This window comes from Stenella coeruleoalba (assembly GCF_951394435.1).
Source record: "Stenella coeruleoalba genome assembly, chromosome: 10".
Taxonomy (NCBI): domain Eukaryota; kingdom Metazoa; phylum Chordata; class Mammalia; order Artiodactyla; family Delphinidae; genus Stenella; species Stenella coeruleoalba.
In genome coordinates this window covers 10,683,882-10,704,531 of record NC_137156.1, presented here as the reverse complement: position 1 = coordinate 10,704,531, position 20,650 = coordinate 10,683,882, and the positions used below count along the sequence as shown (strand labels likewise).

Below are 20,650 nucleotides of genomic sequence, written 5' to 3'. Positions count from 1 at the left end.
TAATATTCATGTCCCTGTTTGTGTCTTGGGACATCCCAAGGTGAAATTATTATAACCGTAGATCTAATTCCATAGACAAAGCAGAGCTCTGAAAACAAAGCTCTCCCTGCCAACAGAGACAAAGAATAAATATGGTCCATAATCATCTACCTCCTCTGAAATACCTTGAAAGGCTTCAATGACGGCAGTGGAAAAGCAGCTCACTGTCCTTGATGAATTCTGCCCTTCCCATCCTGACCCTTCTCGCTCTCTCTCACCTGTTTCTCTTACACACACACACACACACACACACACACACGCACGCACATGCACACACACACACACCTTTTCTTATACCAAAGACTAAGTATGAATGTTGAGCCTACCTGATTTCAAATTTCCATCATTTTTTTCAGTTTAAATCAATCCAAACTGATGAAGGGCACCCCCCTCCCTGGCCTCTCAGGTACTATAATTCTAATGACCATGAAGCACTTGGTTTCATCTTGTATTAATCCTCTGAAAGCAACATGACTCTCCCACCAAGTCAATTCTGTTTTTAACAAAAGCACTTTGTCAAATATTCACTGTCCTTGCCACTTTCTCTGCTGCCTTTTTCTCTTTTTTTGTTCTCAGGTTAATCTTGTTCTAATGTTACTATTTGCCAGATACTGGGCTAGGCTCTTAGACATATTATCTCATTTAATCCTCACACAAGCCTAAGAAGCAGATACTACTTTTATTCTTATTCTGAAGTACCGCCAGCTGCGGCTTAGAGAGGTGAATCCCCTGTCCAAGGAGGTAAAACTTCTAAGTGGTGAAGCTGGGTGTCAAACCAGCTAAAAAGTCTTGAGTTCTTCGTTACCGTGCCAATGGTCTCGCCAGCATTTTTGGTAAAGCATTTGAGGATGGAGTTGATTCCACTGAAAGGGAATCTATAGCTTTTACAGACATATTACGGGCATTCATCTGCACAAAGAGTCATTTTCCAAAGTGGATTCACCTATAATGCTTTTATAACTATTACAACCACCAACCGCTTGCACTAGATTGTTCTTACCATTGGGGGAGGGGAGGTAATGGAACTATTTGAGAATTTTGAGTGAAACCCCGTGAATCCCAGGTACAGAGCCCCTGACTCTACACATCCTTCTGAAGTAGAAACCGTCCTCCTTTCCATCCCTCCCACCTATGGTCACGCATGTGGTCAAGCTGATCAGGTACTGCCTGGTGGCAAGGCAACTCGAGGATGGATTTGGGAGCATCTTTGGGAAGAAGGGGACGCCGTTTCACAGACGTCTACCTGCCATAAATGCCCCCCCACACACACTCAGAGGAAGGACTCAGCCATGCTTTCAATTCTCGAATTTCATCTTGGGTCTGGTTCTCAAACTAGTTCACAGACATACCAGCACTCATCTCAAAGTCTCACGAGTAGTTTTAAATATAAAAGAGGAAAACACTCCCTCTTCACATGCATACGTTTAATACCATGAAAGCTCTGACAAAGAGGCAAAAACACCAAACTTGGCATCCCTTTTACTCCCTAATATTAGCATGGGCAATATTCTCTTCGGAAAATAAGTAGGGAAAGGGCCAAGTCTGATAAGAGAAACCCGACAATTGCCAGAATGTCAATGGGACATCTGAGAACTCCCTTCTCCCCGTGGCCTGGTGGCCCCTGAGTGTCCGCATCTTGGAGTACTTTTGGCCGGTGCTTCAAGAACAGACCATTGAACTGGCCTCACTTCCCCAAAGGAATTCATACAGAAGACTATGGGAAAGTGTCCTTTGTAGCCTTCTTTGTTTGGAACGATGGAAAACATAAAAAATGAAAAGCATTTTCTCATGCCCAGAACACCACTGCAGTAATAAGGATAACGACCTAAAGGAGTTTGGAATTTTGATAGTGCTTTATACTCTTTCAAAGAATTTTCACATACATTTTTTTCAATCAACTCATACATCAACCTTCTGGTTTACAACTGAGAAAGTAGAAACCATAAGGATCTTGTCCAAGATCAGACAGCTAAGTAGTGGGACAACTGGGGCCAGCATCCAGTTTGCACAATTGGTCCAGCATTTTCATCAGGTCCCTAAATAGCTCTCCCTCCTATTGTCACAGTTTCCCACTTCTTCTCACCCTCCATATACAGGTTGCTTGTCAGTTAACAACGATATCTAACTGAAGATACAGATTTCAAAAGGAGAAGCAGCACAAATCCTTCTTTGACAAGTATACACAGATATAAAAATAATTGTGACATTCTTCTCTATTGCTTCTTTATGGATGCCTTTCCCATATAAAAAGGCCCTGTTGGGGACAGTTCATCGACCTGTTATTTCTGCGTACACATCATACTCCTTGGTAATAGCAGGGCCTTCATGCCGGCAAACTATTTGCTAAATATTTCCCTCTGTCTCTCAGCTTACCCTGTCACTTTCTCCCAGACATAAAACATCTGGGCTTAGACAAGAAAACACAGCAAATTCAGAGATGTTTTCCAGATGTGGAAGAGGACAGCTGCCCTCAAGGGTCTACACAGGGCCAACTCCAGGCATTCATATATCCCAAGGTCCTTTTCCAACTGCATCTCACCATAGCTTTTCTAAGACTGAAAAAAAAAACAAACCTGTCCAAGAGGTTGACCAGATAGCTGAATAAAACGCTAAGAAGGTCATAAAGAAGCAGCACTGAAAAGCACCCTGTAGGCGGCCCCGTGCTTTGCGGTCATGTCACAATTTTCAAGGCCCCGCTCACAAAAAGTGGGGTGGGATCCACTTTTGGATGTTTCAGTCAAGCGAAGGGCTTCACAGGAAGGATGGTGTGTTCAGTGTGGGGCCCAGGCTTCTCCTGTTCGGTGTGATGTGGATGCACACCACGGAGCCTTCAACCTTGGAAAAACAGTCTGCAGAAACCCTGCTCACACCAGTTCTGTCTTGTGAAGAGTCACTGGCTCCAAATGCTTATCTGGGGAGGTAACTGGGAGAAAAGCATGTTCCACGGCAGGTTTAAGAAAGTCTGGAAAAATACTCTGCTGTCGTGCAAACTTCTGAAAAATAAAATCAAAGAGATACGTTGAGAAGTGAATAATTGGAAAAATGCTTCAGCTGTCACCTGGATTTAAACCCATTCATTAGGAGCTGACTGGACAGCTCATGTGGGAGCCCTCGTGATGCGGGCTACGTCGCTCACTCTACAGTGGGCTTGTGCTATTTCGCCGGTATCTCCAAACCTCAACCAGGAGTTACAGACTGGGGCCATTTCCAGACCCTAACACTAGGATTTCCTGCATGGAAAATCAGTGCCCAAAGAAACAGGCACTTGCCAACAAAAAACTAGAGTCACTCATTTTAAAAATTTACTGCCAGGTAACGCTAATTATCTTCTTATATGCAAATAACTCTAAAGACCAAGCTGTAAGTTCCCTGGGGGAAGGACATAGTTCTTATGCGTTTTACATGCCCCCCAGTGCCTAGCATAATGCCTTATACACAGTAGGCGCTCAGTGGAGTCTTCTGATGGACTGACGTTTAAAATAGCAACCAGAGAGATGAGTGTTCGGCCAGCGTCAAGCAAGTGAACAGATGGGGCCAATGAGTGACTAGAACCAGCGCTGGAATAGCTCCTGGGTGACTGATGTCCTGGTCCCCAAATGGCCAGCACTTCCTGATATGCTGAGACATATGGGACAGATCACTTCCTAGTGGGTCAGGCCCAGAGCTGGCCCTGCTCCCCTACGACCACTGTCAACCCAGGTGACCAGCCATGCACAAACAGGCTTGGGGGGCAGGGAGGAGTCTAAGCTGGAGTCTGCAACCAGTAGGTCAAGGGCATGTCAAGGATGCCCAAGTACTGGCCAGCAGTCCTCTACCCCAGGCCACACCCTGTGTACCTCTGGCTTCTCAGGATTCATTCTTAAAAAGTGATATCTAAAATAGCAACCAGAAGTACCAAAAAAAAAAAAAAAAAAAAAAAGTGGTGGAAGTACCAAACTATAAGAGGGAATCTCTAAGAGAAAAGAGCTCAAGGGCCAACCAAGGAGATGGATCCAACACCAGGGTGGCCGGGCTTGCTCACCTGCCTACAGAAAGAACAGCAGTCGCCCGGATGGTGGATGGGCAGGGTCCAACTCTCTCCCACCGTATCTACAAGGCCCGCTGGTCCCTTAGGAGGATCCTTTGGCATTTCACAAACTTCCACCACTATCTTACTTCATTTTCTCTTCACAAGGCTGTGTGTGGAGCCGCCAGACGGAAAACAACCTGGGAGCTTCCCAGAGAGATTCTCACAGTCTGGGGGCCTCTGTAAGGCCAGGGTTCTGCGAATAGGTCTTTGCCATTATGAAATGACTCACACTGTCTACAAAACGCATTCGATTGGTAACCCAGGTGATCTTTTAATAATGAGAGATGTTTAAGAAAGATACTTACGCAAGTGAAAATGATGAGTGTCACGTAGAAAATGACCAGAGCCAACAGCAGGACAACCTCAGCTCGGTATTTCTTAAAAGTCTCTTCTTTGCGTCCCTTAGAGCATCCTTTAAAAAGAAATACGTAAAATATGAAGCCGTTGAACAGGGCTCTTCTACCAGGATGCAAAAGCTAAGAATGTTTTGTTCTGGCTTATTAAAGTCCAATGGTCTCCCCTTCTTACCCTCACGTCTGTACCATGGGAAGGACATCGGTAATGACGGTGGTGGCCACAGCCGGCGCTCACACTCACCCTGTGCCTGGCTCCATGCAAAGGGGCTGACATCCAGCATCTCACTGAACCTTCAGGGGCAGGTCTGAGTACCCCAGTTTACAGAAGAAGGAGCCAAGGCTCAGAGAGACTGAGGGATTAAGGCAGGTGGCAGAGCTGCCCTGCTATTACGGAACATGTCGATGTGCCTTTGTAGACCTGTTAAAACCCCTCCACCAAGGCTGACAGCCAACGGGGGCTACAGACCAGCTCCCTGGGGGCTGCTAAAGGCTGTGGCCTCAGCCCCGGGAAGGGGGCAAGTGCAGGAGGAGGGAGGCCTTCAGCCCAGAAGGGGACAAGGCCGGGACAGCTTCTCCCCACTCAAGCACGACATCCAATGTGCAGCAAGCTTGCTCAGGGAGCTGGCTTGAGGACTGGGGCAGGAGAAGATGGAGTGAGGGTGACAGGAGGGGCTTCCGCCCTCAGGGCCACGATGGGCCTCCAGACAGCTGTCGACCCCTGAAACTGGATTCAGGATTTTATGCAATGGTCTGGGGATGGATTCTCACAGAGGCCTGGGACCCCAGAAGAGAAGGGCTGAGAGCCACTGATGGTTCTAACATTTAACGAGCATTCAGTACGCCCACCTCAGGCACCAGACTGAGCATTTCAGTGCAACATCTCATTCAACCTTCACCACAAGCCTGTTTTGTAGATAATATCAATATTATATTATCCCCATTTTAAAGATGAGAAAGCCAAGGCTCAGAGGTTTCCCCAAGGTAAGATGCTAATGAGCAGCTGAGCTAATATTTGAACCAGATCCAAGTGGCTCTAGTCTGACCACTCAACTTGTAGGCAGCACTGCCTTCGCAGAGGACGGAAAAGCAAGCCAGCTTTTCCCTATTCCTTTCCTCTCTGCTCCCCGCAGGACACGCCTGCCCTCTCTGCCCTTCCTGCCGGGCTGCTCCCATTTCTCACTCATGCGAACAATACTCACTGAGGGAGCGTACCACGGCAGGCACGGCAGATGCCACGAAGACAAACGAAGCAGCGCAAAGGGCTAGAGACTGAGAAGGGTATAGGGGGTGTGTGTGTGTTTGTGTGTGTGTGTGTGTGTGTGTGTGTGTGTGTATAAGACAGTGAACCAAATCCAAACGCTGACCCCTAAGCAGTGATTGCGTTCTTGCGAGTGTGGGAATATTATCTCGAGTCAGATTCCTTTCCGCTTCTCCGTGGCAGGAGAAAGTAGCCATTGTACAAAGTCAGGGCCTCTGTAACAACATGTTCGTCATTTCAAGCCCCAGCCACTAACAAGAGTTGGGCCAAAGTCAAACGCAAGGCGTATTTTAAGCTACATAAAGAAAAGTTATGGAAAAAAGTCCAAGGAGATAATCCTTGTCTTTATACTTGATTCCTGGTCTTACTGCATAGAGCAAAAATGTGCCTTCTGTCACGGGAACGCTATTTTCTTGCTGTACCCTTTTTCTTTGGCTTGAGTTGAGGTATTGGGACATTCAATTGCTGTAAAGTGGGAGAGGAATGCTGTTCTCATGTGAAAAAGGTGGAAACATGAAGCAGCTCCCTTAGGCCAGGTTAGAAAGCCCCCAATGAGTAGAATATTACACAGTTATCTGATCTATTCGGGAGACTACCCAGTTTCTCTGTCTTCCAAAAATTAGACTTGGAAACTTCCTATTGGCTCCGAAGGACTCTTCCATGAGTAAGAGTTGTTTGACTTAGTCGCCTGACTACCTTTGGCATCCACCCCAGTCAGGCTGGGGTAGATCTGTCCTTATTAAAAAGAAAGTAGAGAAAGTTATGACATCCTTGCAGTAGGATTTAGTTTTCAGCCACAGATATTATCCAAAGCTTCTGAATTACAGGGTAAACTTGGATTGAGGGGATCAAGTTTAGGACCTACATACAGAAAGTGCCCTGCATACTGTAAGGAGAAAACAGATGCCGCAGATCACCTCACCTGTCACTTTCAAGATCATGGTGCCACTGAGGTTTCTCTGCCCTTCTGGATCCACCAGAGTGCACCTGTAGGTCCCCGAGTTGCAGCTGGTAGTGTTTTGGATCCTCAGGGAATACAGCCTTTCCCTGGGGGCCTCTGAAGAGGCCCTCTGCTGATAGTACTGCAGGTCTTCCTGGGGCACCTCCATCCTCTCTGCACTGCCATTTGTGAGCTGTTAAGAAAGAATCATATACAGACTCAGAGACACAGAGGACAGACTTGTGGCTCCCAAGGGGGAGGTGGGTGGGTGAGGGATGGATTGGGAGTTCGTGATGAGCAGATGCAAACTAGTATATATAGGATGGATAAACAACAAGGTCCTACTATATAGAGCAGGGAACTATATTTAATATCCTGTGATAAACCATAGTGGAAAAAATATGAAAAAGAATATATATATGTATAACTGAATCACTTTTGCTGTACAGTAGAAATTAACACAACATCGTAAATCAACTATACTTCAATAAAATAAATTTAAAAAACAAGAATCAAACCACGTCATGCTCTACTGCCAGAACCTATAAGCACTGGGCCTCCACGTCAAGGTTATGCCTCTTGTTTTCATAAACTCCATCCTCAGCTAATTGTTTTAAAACAAGATACTGTGTGTGTGTGTGATGCCTGGGGGAGGAGGAGAGAATCTAGGAGAATTCTTTAAGGCTCCATCTTTTTTAGAATAAGATCAGGACTGCATTTTACGATTCTCTGTATCCCTACGTGAAGGAGAGAGTGTCCCTATGGACGATAACCGTGTGTCACTGACGACTGTGTAATGACGCGTATGAATCACACTGAATCACACTCTCTTGCTGGTTGTTCTCTATTCAATGTTCTCTTGTTTTCGTCAGATACCAACTCACCCACTGACTGATTCTTATTTTTGTAGCCCGGCCTTTTATTTGGAAACGTTTCTAAATCTGTTAAGGTCATTGCCAAACAACTCAACAGAAAACACAGAGATGCAGATGAGCAATGCCTCTCATGAAGTCACCCTGTTCTTCAGAGACTGCGTACCTGTGGGGTCATCTGTGACGCTGCAGGATGTGCCACGCTCACGCCTCCGCTAAGGCAGGAAGACAGCTGACAGCAGCGCCACGTGGAGATTTTATGTGTCAGGTCACTTGGTAGTAATATCAAGATATACATGGAAGGGCAATTACGGCTTAAATCATTGTACCCAGGATGGACCAGCCCAGCTGGGGTAGATGGCAAATTTAGCCAAACTAACTGGCTGGTTTTCTTTCCCTGAACAGTCTTTGCAATTAAACTGGTGGGGTCTTTCCATCATCTCCTACTTCCACGATTAAGCACACATCACGTTCACCATCAATTCCCTTCTTCCCCAGATATATTTTTAATTTGTCTAGTTAACTTGCTCGTTGATCCTCCACTGAAATGTTTTAAAGCTTCTAAAACTCATTTACATAAACAGTAAAGCCAATCACCGTTTTCAGTGTGCAAGGGCAGCCCCGAGCCCTTTGCTGGGTGGCTGGGGAACAGCAGGGAGCCTGGGATTCAGTGGCATTCCTTCCCTGTCCCCAGCGTAGTGGCCGCACCAAAGGGACCCCTTAGGAAAAGACACCGCAGTCAGACACTGCTGCTGTCTTTGCCTGCACCTGCCGCTGTTTAATCTCCTGTACTGGGAGCACCCTACAACTCCTCTCCTACTTTTCAAAAGGCAATCAGCACAGGGAAATAAATAACCAAGGAATGGGGGGAACACCCAGTGAGGCAGAGGCAGCCCAGGACAGAAGACATACATGCACATACACACACACCCCCTCCTTGGTTTCTGCTTCATGTCTTAAGTTGGGGAATGCACCTTGAGGTCCACGGAAAGCTCAGATTCCAGCTTCCACGGCTCGGGCTCCTATGGGCATTCCTGTGGAGTGGCCTGCAGAGACATCTGGTGGCTAATTTATCGCTCCTGCAAGAAACCCTGCTTCATTCACTCCTAGCACTGGGCTGAGACTAATAGCTTTTCTCAGGCAAGGTCTACGAACGTAAATCCCATTTCCTGACAGTCCTTGTGCTGAAAGGTTCCTTCCAAAATAATCAAGACTGGGGCATTTAGGTGTTCAAAAACAGAGCAAGAAAACAAGCAAACAAAAAAAGGAGGTGTGGTCAAGGAACCTCAGGCGTCCAACTGATTTTAGAACACGTCTGAGTTAGACCAGTTTTCCCCTTTTCCAGTCTGATTAAACCAAAAATTGCAGCCTTATCACGTGACTGCACCTCTCCCCTCCTCTGCTGCCTGGCAGAAGTGCTCCCTCTGACCAGAGCGTTTGATGGGTCAGGTGCCCAGGACCATCCCGGGCCAACCGCTTCCAAGACTCCCTCCCCCACCTCCCCCCCCAAGGCCACTTTGAACTAATTAACTCAGCTTAATCTCTGCAGTCCCCACGATGCTGTCTCAATCTGCTTTTCTTTTCTAAATTAACCTCCAAATGTGTTCAACTCAGATGTCTTTCCAATAGATTTCACTGGAATTGAGTTTTGTAGAAATCCTTGCATCCCAAAAGATGGAAACTTGTCTGCAACAATCATTCTGGGATTTTCTACCTCAGATTTTCTCCTTAGGGCGGTCTTCTCTCCTATCCAGTGACCCCTCCCTCAACTCAAAAAGACCTATCTGAAAGTCAAGATCAAAAAAAAAAAAAAAAAAAAAAACAAAACACTGAGAACCCCTCTGGAGCTGGTGGAAACATAAACTATTGTGTTTTATTTACATAAAGATGGCCCCTTTATCACACTGGCTGCTGGGAACTGCTGAAGCAAGTACGTGGCGGTGATCAGAACTGACTGGCAGTGGCCTTCTGCCTATTTGCAGAAGAGAATTCATTTTAAAAATCAGCAGTAACAACAAAAAGTAGTTTATGTGATGGTCAGATTTCCACGGGTCTCTGAAAAGAACCTCCAGAGAGGTTATTTTACAATGGCAAAGCCAAGGCAGGGTGAAATCATAAGAATGAAAGTAAGAGGTAGGGGAAAGTCAAAACGAAGAACCCCAAAGCAGCCTGCAGAATTCTGATTTACTGAACCACCACAGCCATCAGTGGGATCGTGGCAAACTATCTCAGCTCTCACGGGGTCATCTTCCAATGGCCCCTTCCTGAAAGACCCAGAGAACTGAGAGAAGTACTGGCTTAACCTGGGACCTCTGGCCAAAGTGATGAACAGCTCTCTGTGCCCGATAACTACCTGTAATAAAAGGAACCTTCTGTAACTTCACACAGTGCGCATGGAAATAGTTCAGAACCTTCCTTCTAGCTTCAAGCTGCAGGTATGTACATAGCCTATTCCCCCTTCCTCTACAGCCGCAAAAATAGTTGTAGTTTCCATGTTATCGTCACACGCTCAAGGTGCGAGTGCAGCGCTCGCAGTACCAAGAAACTTTACGCAGAAGTTCAACTCATCGTCTTCAGCACCGCGGCCAAGCAGCCCTCACCCTGCAGTATCGGGGGAGTGAGCCGTGGCCCAAGCAGCACTGTTCAAGAACCGAAGGAATGTCAGGGGGAGGAACATGGAATAACAGCAAATGGGCCATCCTCAACTTCGCCTGGTTTTATGAATTCTCATAAACATCTGAGCTGGCTCAAAATAAACACTGGCAAGAATGACTCTCAACATTCCAAATCTAAAAGTGTTTCATTGCCTCTCTGCAAAAGCATTTGAGGAAATAGCCATTTATAACAAAAGGAACCCGCAGATTCATTCACAGCCGAGTGTCACTCACAGGAACTATTTGACGCACACTTCGCGACGCTCATATTGCAGAGGGCTACACCACAGCACACTGTGGGCAAATTAATTCCTCAAAACACGCATCCAAATTATGTTTTGAAAGTCCACATTCCATGCATTAACTCTTATGCTGACAAATTTTATCTTTCTGGTTGAATTAGAAAAGGCAGAATATAAGACATCTCATTTTCAGTAAAGCCTACGGACTTTTGTCTCAAGGCCTCCAATTTGACTAAATAATTTAAATACCATATTCCTTCTCTAAGATGGAGATCTGACCTTAAGGAAACCACAAGCCCTAAATTAAGATAAATTCTCTTTAATTTGCCGAATACTAAACCAAGCAAATACAAGTAGTAATTTTAAACGCATGTGAATTGTTTTTTTTAATGGTGGATAAATTTGAACTAGAAAGAAATCAAATAAATATCTAAGTATGGCTGAAATTGAACCTATATTTCAGCCAAATCCCTATTGTGAAAAGGGATTTTTTTAGAAGTTTACATAATTTTATCCACATATATGCTAACTTCCTAGATTACCATCTTTGGATATAAGAAGACAACAGCTCCATTCCTATTGCAAAGAATTTTGATTCCACAGCCTTGAAATCCAAATTTATCATGCGTGAGATCTGTTAGGAATGTGATAGGAAAGTAAAAGAAAAGGGAAGAGATTTTTTTGAGGAGAAAAATGTGTGCATATATATATGCATATAAATATTTAATCTAACAATTTAATTAAACATATTTAAAGGAATGGATGTTAGTATTTAAAGGTGGTATGAAATTAATCTGATATATTCCAATCACATCGAACATCTTTTTTTTATTGCATTTCCCATGCACTAACATTCATGTACCTTGGTTTCCAACTCAATTAAAGTGCCAATATAATCCCCCTTCATCATAAAAACAGCTCTTTATAACATGCAAAATAGTTTGGCTCAGAGGTTGATGTCATAATGGGGGTAGAATGTATAAGCATTAACATCGTATTTTTCTAAGTGTAGTTTTATTGGAAAAATGATTTTCCACTTTGAAGTTTACTGGGTCTAACAGACAGAGCTGGATTTATGGCTGTTAACAGAGTTATGAGTATGACAGAGGCAACGTAATTAAGAGCACAGGCTTTGGTGTTGGACAGACGTGGAAACAAACCCCAGCCCCACCATGGCTAGCTCTGCTCTTGGCGAAGGGCCTGGAGCTCTCAGGCTTCGTTTGCTCCCCTGAGCTGGGGGAGGGTAACTACACCTCCCAAAGTTGGTGTGAATATATCTGTGATGAGGTAGGTGGGTACTGTAGCATAGTGTCAATCACACAGAAAGCGCTAAAAATGTTACCACTGAGTTCCAAACAGTTCCCTGCATGTAGGAAATATTCAAAAAGTATTTATTTAATGAATGAGTGAATTTTAGACACAATGAGGAAGACACAAGGGCACTAGCTCTGGAATCAGAAGACCTGGAGTCAAGCATCAGGTAGCTGGGTGGCTTTACCTCTGACTTGGATTTGCTCGTCTGTAACTACCTTTCTTCCCTCATGGGGTTATTTTAAGCATCAAATGAGAAAACACATAATAGTGCTTCATAATCGGTAATGTTGGTAACAGGAATTGTTGTTGTATCCAGTAGCTTTCTACTCCACCCACCCATTCAGTCGTTCCTTCCAGCTGATACTTCCAGTCTCCTCTGGCAAAGCTGTTCTAGAAGTCCCAATCTCTGCTCTAGGGAGAAAGTTTTTCTGCCCACAAGGTCTCCAAAATAACCACAACATTCGGAATTTCTAAGCCACCATCATAACGTGGAAAATACCCTTTGGAACTGGGCTTTGAAGGCAACGTTGGGCCACTCACTGTTCATGCCAATCGTCCTTCTTCCATTAGTTTCTTGGGGGTCCTGCTGGACCGGGAGGGGCATCCTTACGGGCTCTGAGTTCACGTCCTTCGGAGGGCACTACATCTGGTTCTAGAAAAGGCACACTTGACTCTGGCCTGACCTCCGTGACCAGAGGGAATGGTTCTGATGGATCCGTGACCCAGTCAAAGCCACTTAAGTATAATCTGACATTGTTGAGATGGAAGAGACACAGTCTTTTGCTTTGCACTTGATCTCGGGAGGACAGACAAGTCTCCAGTTACCGGCTACTATCTCACTGCCACGTGGAGGCTGATAATAAAACCAACACGAAGGAAGGAAAAGTTGAGAGACAGAAAGTCACCGAACCCTGAGGATATTCACGAACCTCCAAATTTAGCCTTACCGCAAACTGAGTGGCTTAAGACAACAGAAACTTATTCTCTTACAGTTCTGGAGGCCAAAGGTCGGATATCAAGGTGCTGGCAGGGCCGTGCTCTCTCTAGGGGAGAATCTGTTTCATGCCTCGCTCCTGGCTTCTGGTATTGCTGGAGACTGGCATTCCTTGGCCTGTAGACACATCACTTCAGTCTCTGCCTTCACCTTCACGTGCTGTTCTCCCTGTGCATCTGTCTCTGTGTTTCTGTTTTCTTATAAGGACACCCGTCATTGGATTCAGGGCCACCCTAATCAAGTGTGGCCTCACTTTAACTTGGTTACATCTGCAAAGATCCTGTTTCCAAGTAAGGTCGCACTCACAAATACCAGGCATTAGGACTGAGACATAACTTTTTTGTGGGACACTATCTAACCCACGACATCAGGCATAACTGAAGTAGGAACTATATTTTGATTTTTAAAAATTATTTATTTCAACCACATGAGCCAATATATTCCCTTTTCTTTAAGCTAGTTTTGATTGGATTACAAGCCTTCACAACAGAAAGATTCCTAATTGATAGGAGCACCTTGCCCCACTCCAGAAATAAATGTGGCACATGCGGGGCTGTCTCCACGTGGCTCCAACCTCAAGGCCAGTCCTGCTTTGTCACTCAGGCTCACATGCCCCCCACTGCTCGGTGAAAGAGACACCAGGGTGTGACTGGACTCAGGTCCTTTGTTCTCCAGAACTGACCCAGTGAGTCAGGTCCTAGGTGAACATGAATTATCTATGGCAATGAGCATCTATCTTTTCCCATAGGTTTTCCCCATCTGGACCAATAATCCTAGACAACTACCAGTTCTTCTGGAATCTATCTTCTCTTGGACAATTGGGACAAGAACGTGCAGTAGACTAGCTGGTGCTTCACAAAAAGAGCAAGTGGTAGTCACAAGCCTTGGGCTCTTACTTCTATACTTACCTAACTACACGACACACACAGAAATTTTACCCAAGTACACCCCAGTGCAACAACAAAAATTAAAACTATGCTTCAGGTGTAAAGAGTCTTAGGGAAGTACTTTAGTTCGGCTCTGGTTTGAGCTAGCGCTGTCGGTAGAAAATCTGAGGTTATCCCGAGAGTAGCCAGGAAGGACTTATGGAAACAGTTTCAGGTGGAGGAACCCTCTTTTTAGGTAATGTATCTCTTTATAGTCCTGCCCTTCATAAAACCTTCCCTGATGTCACTGAGACCTTCTTCTAACTTCCTCTTCTTTGTGTAGTGACATAACCAAGTACAGAACTAACATACTCGGTCCTCATGTGACTCGGGTTCCCCCTTTTATTTATGGAAAACAAGTGCTGGCAGTTTTTTCTCTTTAACTCTCAGCTGCCCTTTTCCTCCCTACCCTCTTCCAAGCTGAAAGATTTTTAGCAACTTTGCTGTGTCTCATCATTGTCCAAAAATGTCAGCGCTCCATCATTCTCCTCTGGATGGGACTTCTTCTAGAGACTGGCCCACTCCTCCCTAGAACCATGTGGACAACAGGACTGGTGACCAAGAGAGAAGGGGAGGTGACCCCAGGAATGTGCTGCAGCCTCCCTGAGTTAACCCGACGGCAGCTTCACTGCAGTGAAAGACTAAAGCTTCCCTCTGAGATTCATCTTCCGGGATGAATTATAGTCTGTCTTTCACCACAAGAAATACGCTTTTCCTCTGACATAGTTTGCACGATGTTATCCTCCTTGCTTAAAAACTTTCAAAGGCTCCTTGCTGCCGAAAGGACCAAGTTCAAGCCCTTATAATTCAGCATTCGGGGGTGTTCACAGTCTGTTCCCAGCCTGCTCGCTGGCAGTACCTCCCAGTCCTCTGTGGTATGATTCTCCCTTCCAGATCATTAGTTTCCCCTCAGTCCCCCCAAATGCGTGTGGATTCACGTGTGCACGCCCTTGACAGTCCTCTGGCACAAGGTCCATCCTGGTCTTAGGATGGCTATTGCCAGGCGCAGGGCTTGGCACACGTTTGGGACATAGAAATATTTACGAACTGAGGAAAATGTAAATACGGGAGACATCTGAAAATTCACTTTTTGCCTTTCATAGTCTGACCTAAAGGTTATTCAATCAGGTCAAGTAGTATAGGTGCCAATGGGGATGGTATGATTTTTCTTTGATGCTCACACAGGCACTGTTTTCGCATTTCAATGTTTCGGCGCTTCTGTATTTAATGTAGAAATGTTTCCTTTTTCTCCTAAAACATCTCAAATCTATCTTAAAACACACGTCACTCTAGAATCAGGTGAGTGCAGGGAGCGGCATGCATTGTCTCCTTCGTGGGTCCATCAGGGTTGGTGGCTGTACAGATGCCATCTGCCCGGGCCATTCATCAACCCTAGCCCATCCGAAGGCTCCTCCTTAGCACTTCCTCGCTTGGGGGCTCATTGTCACACAAGATGCTAGAGACAAAAAAACAGGACTCCACTGAATAGGAGATTAGCAACATACATGGAGGACAGCTCATAACAGATCAAGGACAGGCAATGTCCGTGCAGCGACTGTCCTGGAACTTTAGAAGTAGCTTCATGCAAGCCCAAGAATCTGCTCTCCTTCAGTCCCCAGGAGAGCCCATGACCTGCCATAGCTGCATCTCTCCTAAATATTGTAAAGTTCAAGTCTGATCTATTCTCTGAAATCGTGGTCTCACTTCCCCCTTCTCCCTTCCTTTGGAAATCATCTAGAAAGGGCACTTGTCTCGTGACGCACCTCTGTCCTCACCCCCGTGGTGTCACTCAGAGATGACACTATATATCCTCTTTCATTATGCCTCACCCTAGGGTGCTGGGGCTCCCGGCACGATACGAGAGAGACGGTGCTACGTCGCCCTCGTAAGTAACCACTCATTACGAGCAGTGGCGAACTTCAACCACGCCTGAACACTCCATTCATCCAGTGTCATCCTCCCCTTCCAGACCTAGTGCAGCCTCATTAAAGAGAGTGTGAACCCGCTCCGCATGCAGCACAGACGGAGCTCTTTAAGGGATGTCCTTACTCCTGGCAGACATGGGACTGGGCTATGACCCTCTTGAACTAGAATCTAACCCAAGGTCACAGCCACGTTCTTCTACTTTGGTAGACGAGTGATGGACCAATGTCTCTTTGCCTCAGAATAGCTCAAAATACCTCCCTCAACAACCACAGTCTATTCCCAATCCTAAGAGCTAAACTGAACGGATATATACCGCATTCACTTTTCTACTTCTTCCCAATCATTCACTCTGCCTTCAAAGGTACAATACGGGAAGGGATGAGAGGAGGTCCCCGTTCTTGGATCCCAGTTGGGAAGACATCAGTCCACAGGAAAGAAGAGTTGGGCTAACAGGAATTGGGCTATCTCTGCCTACTCCTGGCTCTACCTTTGACCCCTGGGCATGTCTATATTACACCCCCCGCCCAGTCCCCTGTCACTGTACCTTTGAAACAGAGAGAATAAAATGGACACTGTTCCCAACTCACCCTAATGTTGCAAACGCTAAATGGATGCCGTCTGCTCCGAGCCTTTTGGTAAAAGGCACATGATAAGAAACACATGGTTTACATGGGTCCTTTTGTTAATCGTAAGTGATCAGTGCCAACTGGACAGTGGCAGGATGCTCTGTGGTGCCGGAGAACTGAGTGGTAAATGGATTTTTAAATTGTGAGTCGTTATAACTGTAATTGTGATATGCAGAAGGCCTGCAAGAATGCGATTCAATCTGGCGGACGGCGAAACCCCACACTCCAAGGGACTCTCTGCCTACTTGATCCGCAAGCAGCCTACAACTGTGCAAAGTGGTTTTACAAACCACCCTACTGATGAGCCAGCTAGGCTGGCTGTGGTCACCAGGCGTAAATTCCTCACTTCATAGCTACCTCTCCGCATCACTGAAACATTTTACAAGAAAGTCGTGGGAGGAAATGACAAGATAATCTTCTGTAAAATGCAGAATTTCAGCATTTCACCACTGGCCTTATTTCCAGTACACTCTAACCATTTTTGTTGTGCAAGCACAATCGATGCAAAAGTATAAGTACTGGGCTGGAAAATAACAAACATCTACAGAATACGCTGAGATCTGTTCAAAAGTACTTGAAAAATGAAGCATATCACTTTCAAGGTATCTGATTAGTTTTCTGGCATAGCATAGCTCTCCTATCCACCATGACTCAATCACAGTTTCCTCCTTAAAAAAAATAACTAGGGTATGAGTTTTCAATGACCCTATTCCACGGACCAACAGAAAAAAAGAGAATGCCAAGAGACTATTGTCTTTTTCTCTTAACAGAGCTTTGAGAGACCTTCAGGGTCTTTAAAGCTTGCAAGAACTGTGTTCAACAAACAAGCACATACATTATAGAGTTACATCATCAGCTGACAGCCAAGGAAAGGTCAAAGGTTAATCACTCTGGTTTACTGCATCATTCCAAATGACCTCGTGCAAGATTTAACTTGACAACTGTTTGAACTTTACAGTCTGAAATTTCATCTACTTGTTTCATGAGTACTTTGTAATTACTCCCCTGGGGATATTAATATTGTTTTCCCTTTTTAATTGCTCTCTGAAAGGGATAGTGGTTTCATGTTTTTCCCCTCCTTTTAGATAACCAAGTCCCTGCCTGGCTAGCCCAAAGACACTTTCATTTTCTTTAAGTAATTAACGGAGAAAACAGAAATAACAAGATAGACCTCTAAGAACCTAGGCTGTGGAGCCAGACTGCTTGGTTCAAATCCCACCTCCAGCGATTAGCCCGCTGTGTAACAGTGAGCAGATTATTTCACTCCCTAAGGCTCAGTTTCCTCATCTGTAAAACAGGAACAGTAACAGTATTGATCTCTTAAGTCCATTGGAAGGATTGGAACAGCTGATGTACATAGATATTTACCTCAGAGCTTGGCAGATGGTGAGTACTCAAATAATATTGGTTTTACAATATTTTTATTTACATACTATTGTTTTCACAAGGGAACAATTTTGGAATTGCTGTGTTCTCTGATCCCACAGTGAATAAGGTGGAAATGAAGTAGGAATAATAACAAACCTACTTTCATACACAATGCAGCGTCCCGAGGCCCCAGCACCGTTTCCACTGTGCATAATCATAAAGGGTCTGCCTGAATTCACTGAGCATCTTCAAAATTAGCAGGGCAAACACTGGGTGCCGTGCAGGATACACAAAAGCAGTGGCGCAGCACTGTCCCCAGGGAACTGACAATCTGGTTAGGAGACACACACACACACACACACACACACACACACACAAAGAGGTTAACGGTCCTATGCTGCCTTGTTAAATGGCTAGATACTTGTGCAGGTTCTTACAGCATCTTTTACGGTGGGCAGAAGAAAACCCAGCATTTTGTGGAAAGCTACAAACGCACAGAGATTTCCTGCAAGGTAAGATGACAAATCAGTGAGCTCCGCAGAGTAAGGCTGGGATATCACAGTCATGGTGCTTCAGCCAGAGGTGCCACTGTGGCAGTAACCTCATTAAAGGCAGGGAGCATCGGCAGCAAAAAAAAAACAAACAAAAAAAAAACAGTGACAGCAAACAGTGGCTGCTTGGGTTTCCAGTGCCACCAGAACCACAATCTTAGAATCTGCAAAGGTTCCAGTTCAGAGGAAACCTTAAAAAAGCCTCAGTCTGACTCAATTCTCTTACAGTAGGGACAGTGACACTGTTCTTACACGCGGGGAAGCCTCTGTGCACCATCACAGACGCCCTCCTTGCTGGACCTCTCAGGACGGCCAGAGGGAGGAGGCCAAGGGTACCCCAGAACGGGGATGACAGATAACTACCACCTAAGAAACAAGCCTATCACTTCTCTCTGGCACTCCTTCCTCTCAAGTTGCCCCCTTCCCGCCTCCCCAAACGTATGAGCACCACCGTCACAAAACACCAGAAATCAGAAATCCGGGAGACCTTCCTCCCGTCCAATGCCAGATCTGCACTAGCTGCTTTCTCCCTGGCCTGCTGTCCATAACCACAGGTGGCCTCTGGAATTAATCCAAATAAGAGGTTCTCTGCCCTCCACAACGTCTTATTTGGATCATTCATCTCAGGACCACCTTTAGAGGCAAGAAGATTGAGGTCCCCGGCGGAACTAAATCTAAGTCGGCCTGTACCTGGATGCGGCTGGGCTTGGAGCGGTGATGGGAGAGGCGTGTGGGAAGACCGTGTACCGAGTTCAGCTATGGGAGATGCCCCCGAACCCGAGCCATAGAGGGTCGCCAGCCCCAGGAAGGTGGTTGCCCGGTCTGCAATTAAACCACCCAACCCTAACTCGCCTGCCGCGCCGCGCTTACCTTGGCCCAGAAAACCGCGTAGCGGACCTGCGGGTCCCAGGGGGCAGTGCAGGGCAAGTCCACATCCTCCGAACAAGCCACCTTCACCTCCCGCGCCGCGGGCACCAGACTGCAGGCTGCAAGAGGGAGAGAGAGCGGCGTGAGCAAGCGACAAAAGGGGGTGTCCCGGGGAGGCGGGCGGGGGGCGCCGGGCGTCCGCGGGCCCTACCGCAGCTCAGAAGCAGGAGCTGAAGGCCGCGCGACATCGCTGGGGACTGCCGGCGTGGAGCCCCGGAGCTGCCTCTTGTACCCGCACGCACCGGGACTGCCCCGGGCGGCAGTCCCGGGGGATCCCCGCGGGCGGCGGAAGCGGCGGCGCGCCTCCCCCGCCTCCGCCACCCGGGGCGCCCCGGGCCCGCCCCCGCTGCCCCGGCCCCGCCCCCGCGCTCGGCCCCGCCCCCGCGCCCCAAGCCCGCGTCGCTGCTGCTGCTGCTGCTGCTGCTGCAGCTGCTGCCGCCGCCCAGCCGCGGCAACAGCAATCTCCGAGGAAAGCACCGCGCCCGCGGCTTGGCAAACCGCGCGCGCACGCCAGACACCTTCCCGCTGACCCTCCAAACAGAGCCGGGAGCCAGGCCAGCCGAGGCTGTTAGGTCTTTTGCACGGAAGCGAAACAAGGTTCCGAGAGGAGGAGCAGCTCTCCCGATCGCCCAGCTGCCAGTGGTGACATCACAGTGAACCCAAGGACTCGCCTTTCTCCAGGTTCTGTGATCATCAGACTAGGTTTCCCAAGGAACCCGGCTAATCCGTCATACTTGGCCCCCGGCCTTCTGGCGTTGTCCGTCCATATCATGCAGCCTGTTTAAATTATTTCAACAAAGAAGAACATCTCCTATTAAAACGAAGGTCACACACACACACAGACACACACACACACACACAGAAAATGTATGAAAAAGATTTTCTTTAATCCAGAAGAAAATAAAATTGCCTCTAACCATCCCGAAGTAACCTCTGGTAACATTCTGGTGTCTTTGCTTCAGTGCATAGATACTGCACGTGCTGTTTTGTAATCTACTTCATATTAGCTTAATATTCTGCAAGAGCTTCCACATCATTAAAAAGAATCAAGAGCATCATTTTGATGGCTACATAATATTCCGTCCTACAGTTGTACCATAAATTAGAACCTATTAGTGTTGGACATGTTTAGTCTAGGGTTAGTAGTCTAGATAATGTTAGTATTAGTTATTTCTTTTACTATTATTAAAATACAAACAACAGTGTCATTGTTATGATGAACTTCTGTGTAGATAAATTTTTGCTCTAATATAGCGTATTTTCTTAGAATAAATACCTAGAGGACATTGTACCAGGTCAAAGGGGATTTACGATTTTATTAACTGTTGGCAAAATAACCTCCACAGAGGTGTCCTCAAACTACATTCCCACCTGCAGTGCATGAACATCTCTCCCAACACTCTTGGCAACGCAAGCTGTCATGGAACTTTTCCACCTTTGTCCATTCAAGGGGTTAGAAAGAATTGCATCACATGACATTTTCATTTGCCCTGGGAGGTGGCTGTACCAATTGACAGTCACACTAGCTCTGTGCCAGTGCGCTTTCCCCATAACCCCCACTAAAACTGATGTTTTAATTAAGAAATTT

The 20,650-nt window shown here is 46.3% G+C and overlaps 1 protein-coding gene across 2 annotated transcripts; it reads right to left on the bottom strand.

The window, feature by feature from the left end:
* Window positions 1-1,442: 1,442 nt before the first annotated feature.
* On the bottom strand, window positions 1,443-19,391 carry CD83 (CD83 molecule). Of its 2 annotated transcripts, none has more exons than XM_079933984.1 (5): window positions 19,214-19,391; window positions 19,006-19,121; window positions 6,645-6,855; window positions 4,414-4,520; window positions 1,443-3,032 (listed from the first exon to the last, which is right to left on the bottom strand). In XM_079933984.1, the coding sequence occupies exons 1-5, from the start codon at window positions 19,248-19,250 to the stop codon at window positions 2,904-2,906; spliced, it is 600 nt and encodes a 199-aa protein (XP_079790110.1). In that variant the 5' UTR covers window positions 19,251-19,391; the 3' UTR covers window positions 1,443-2,903. The 2 variants fall into 2 exon arrangements, with proteins under 2 accessions (XP_079790110.1, XP_079790111.1); XM_079933985.1 differs by having other exon boundaries at window positions 1,443-3,029.
* Window positions 19,392-20,650: the final 1,259 nt, after the last annotated feature.

Coding starts and splice junctions, on each gene's coding strand:
- CD83 (XM_079933984.1), bottom strand. CDS start 19,250: ATGTCGCGCGGCCTTCAGCTCCTGCTTCTGAGCTGCG. Junction 19,122..19,213: donor GCTCCTGCTTCTGAGCTGCG/GTAGGGCCCGCG, acceptor TCCCTCTTGCAG/CCTGCAGTCTGGTGCCCGCG. Junction 6,856..19,005: donor ACGCGGTTTTCTGGGCCAAG/GTAAGCGCGGCG, acceptor CTTTCTTAACAG/CTCACAAATGGCAGTGCAGA.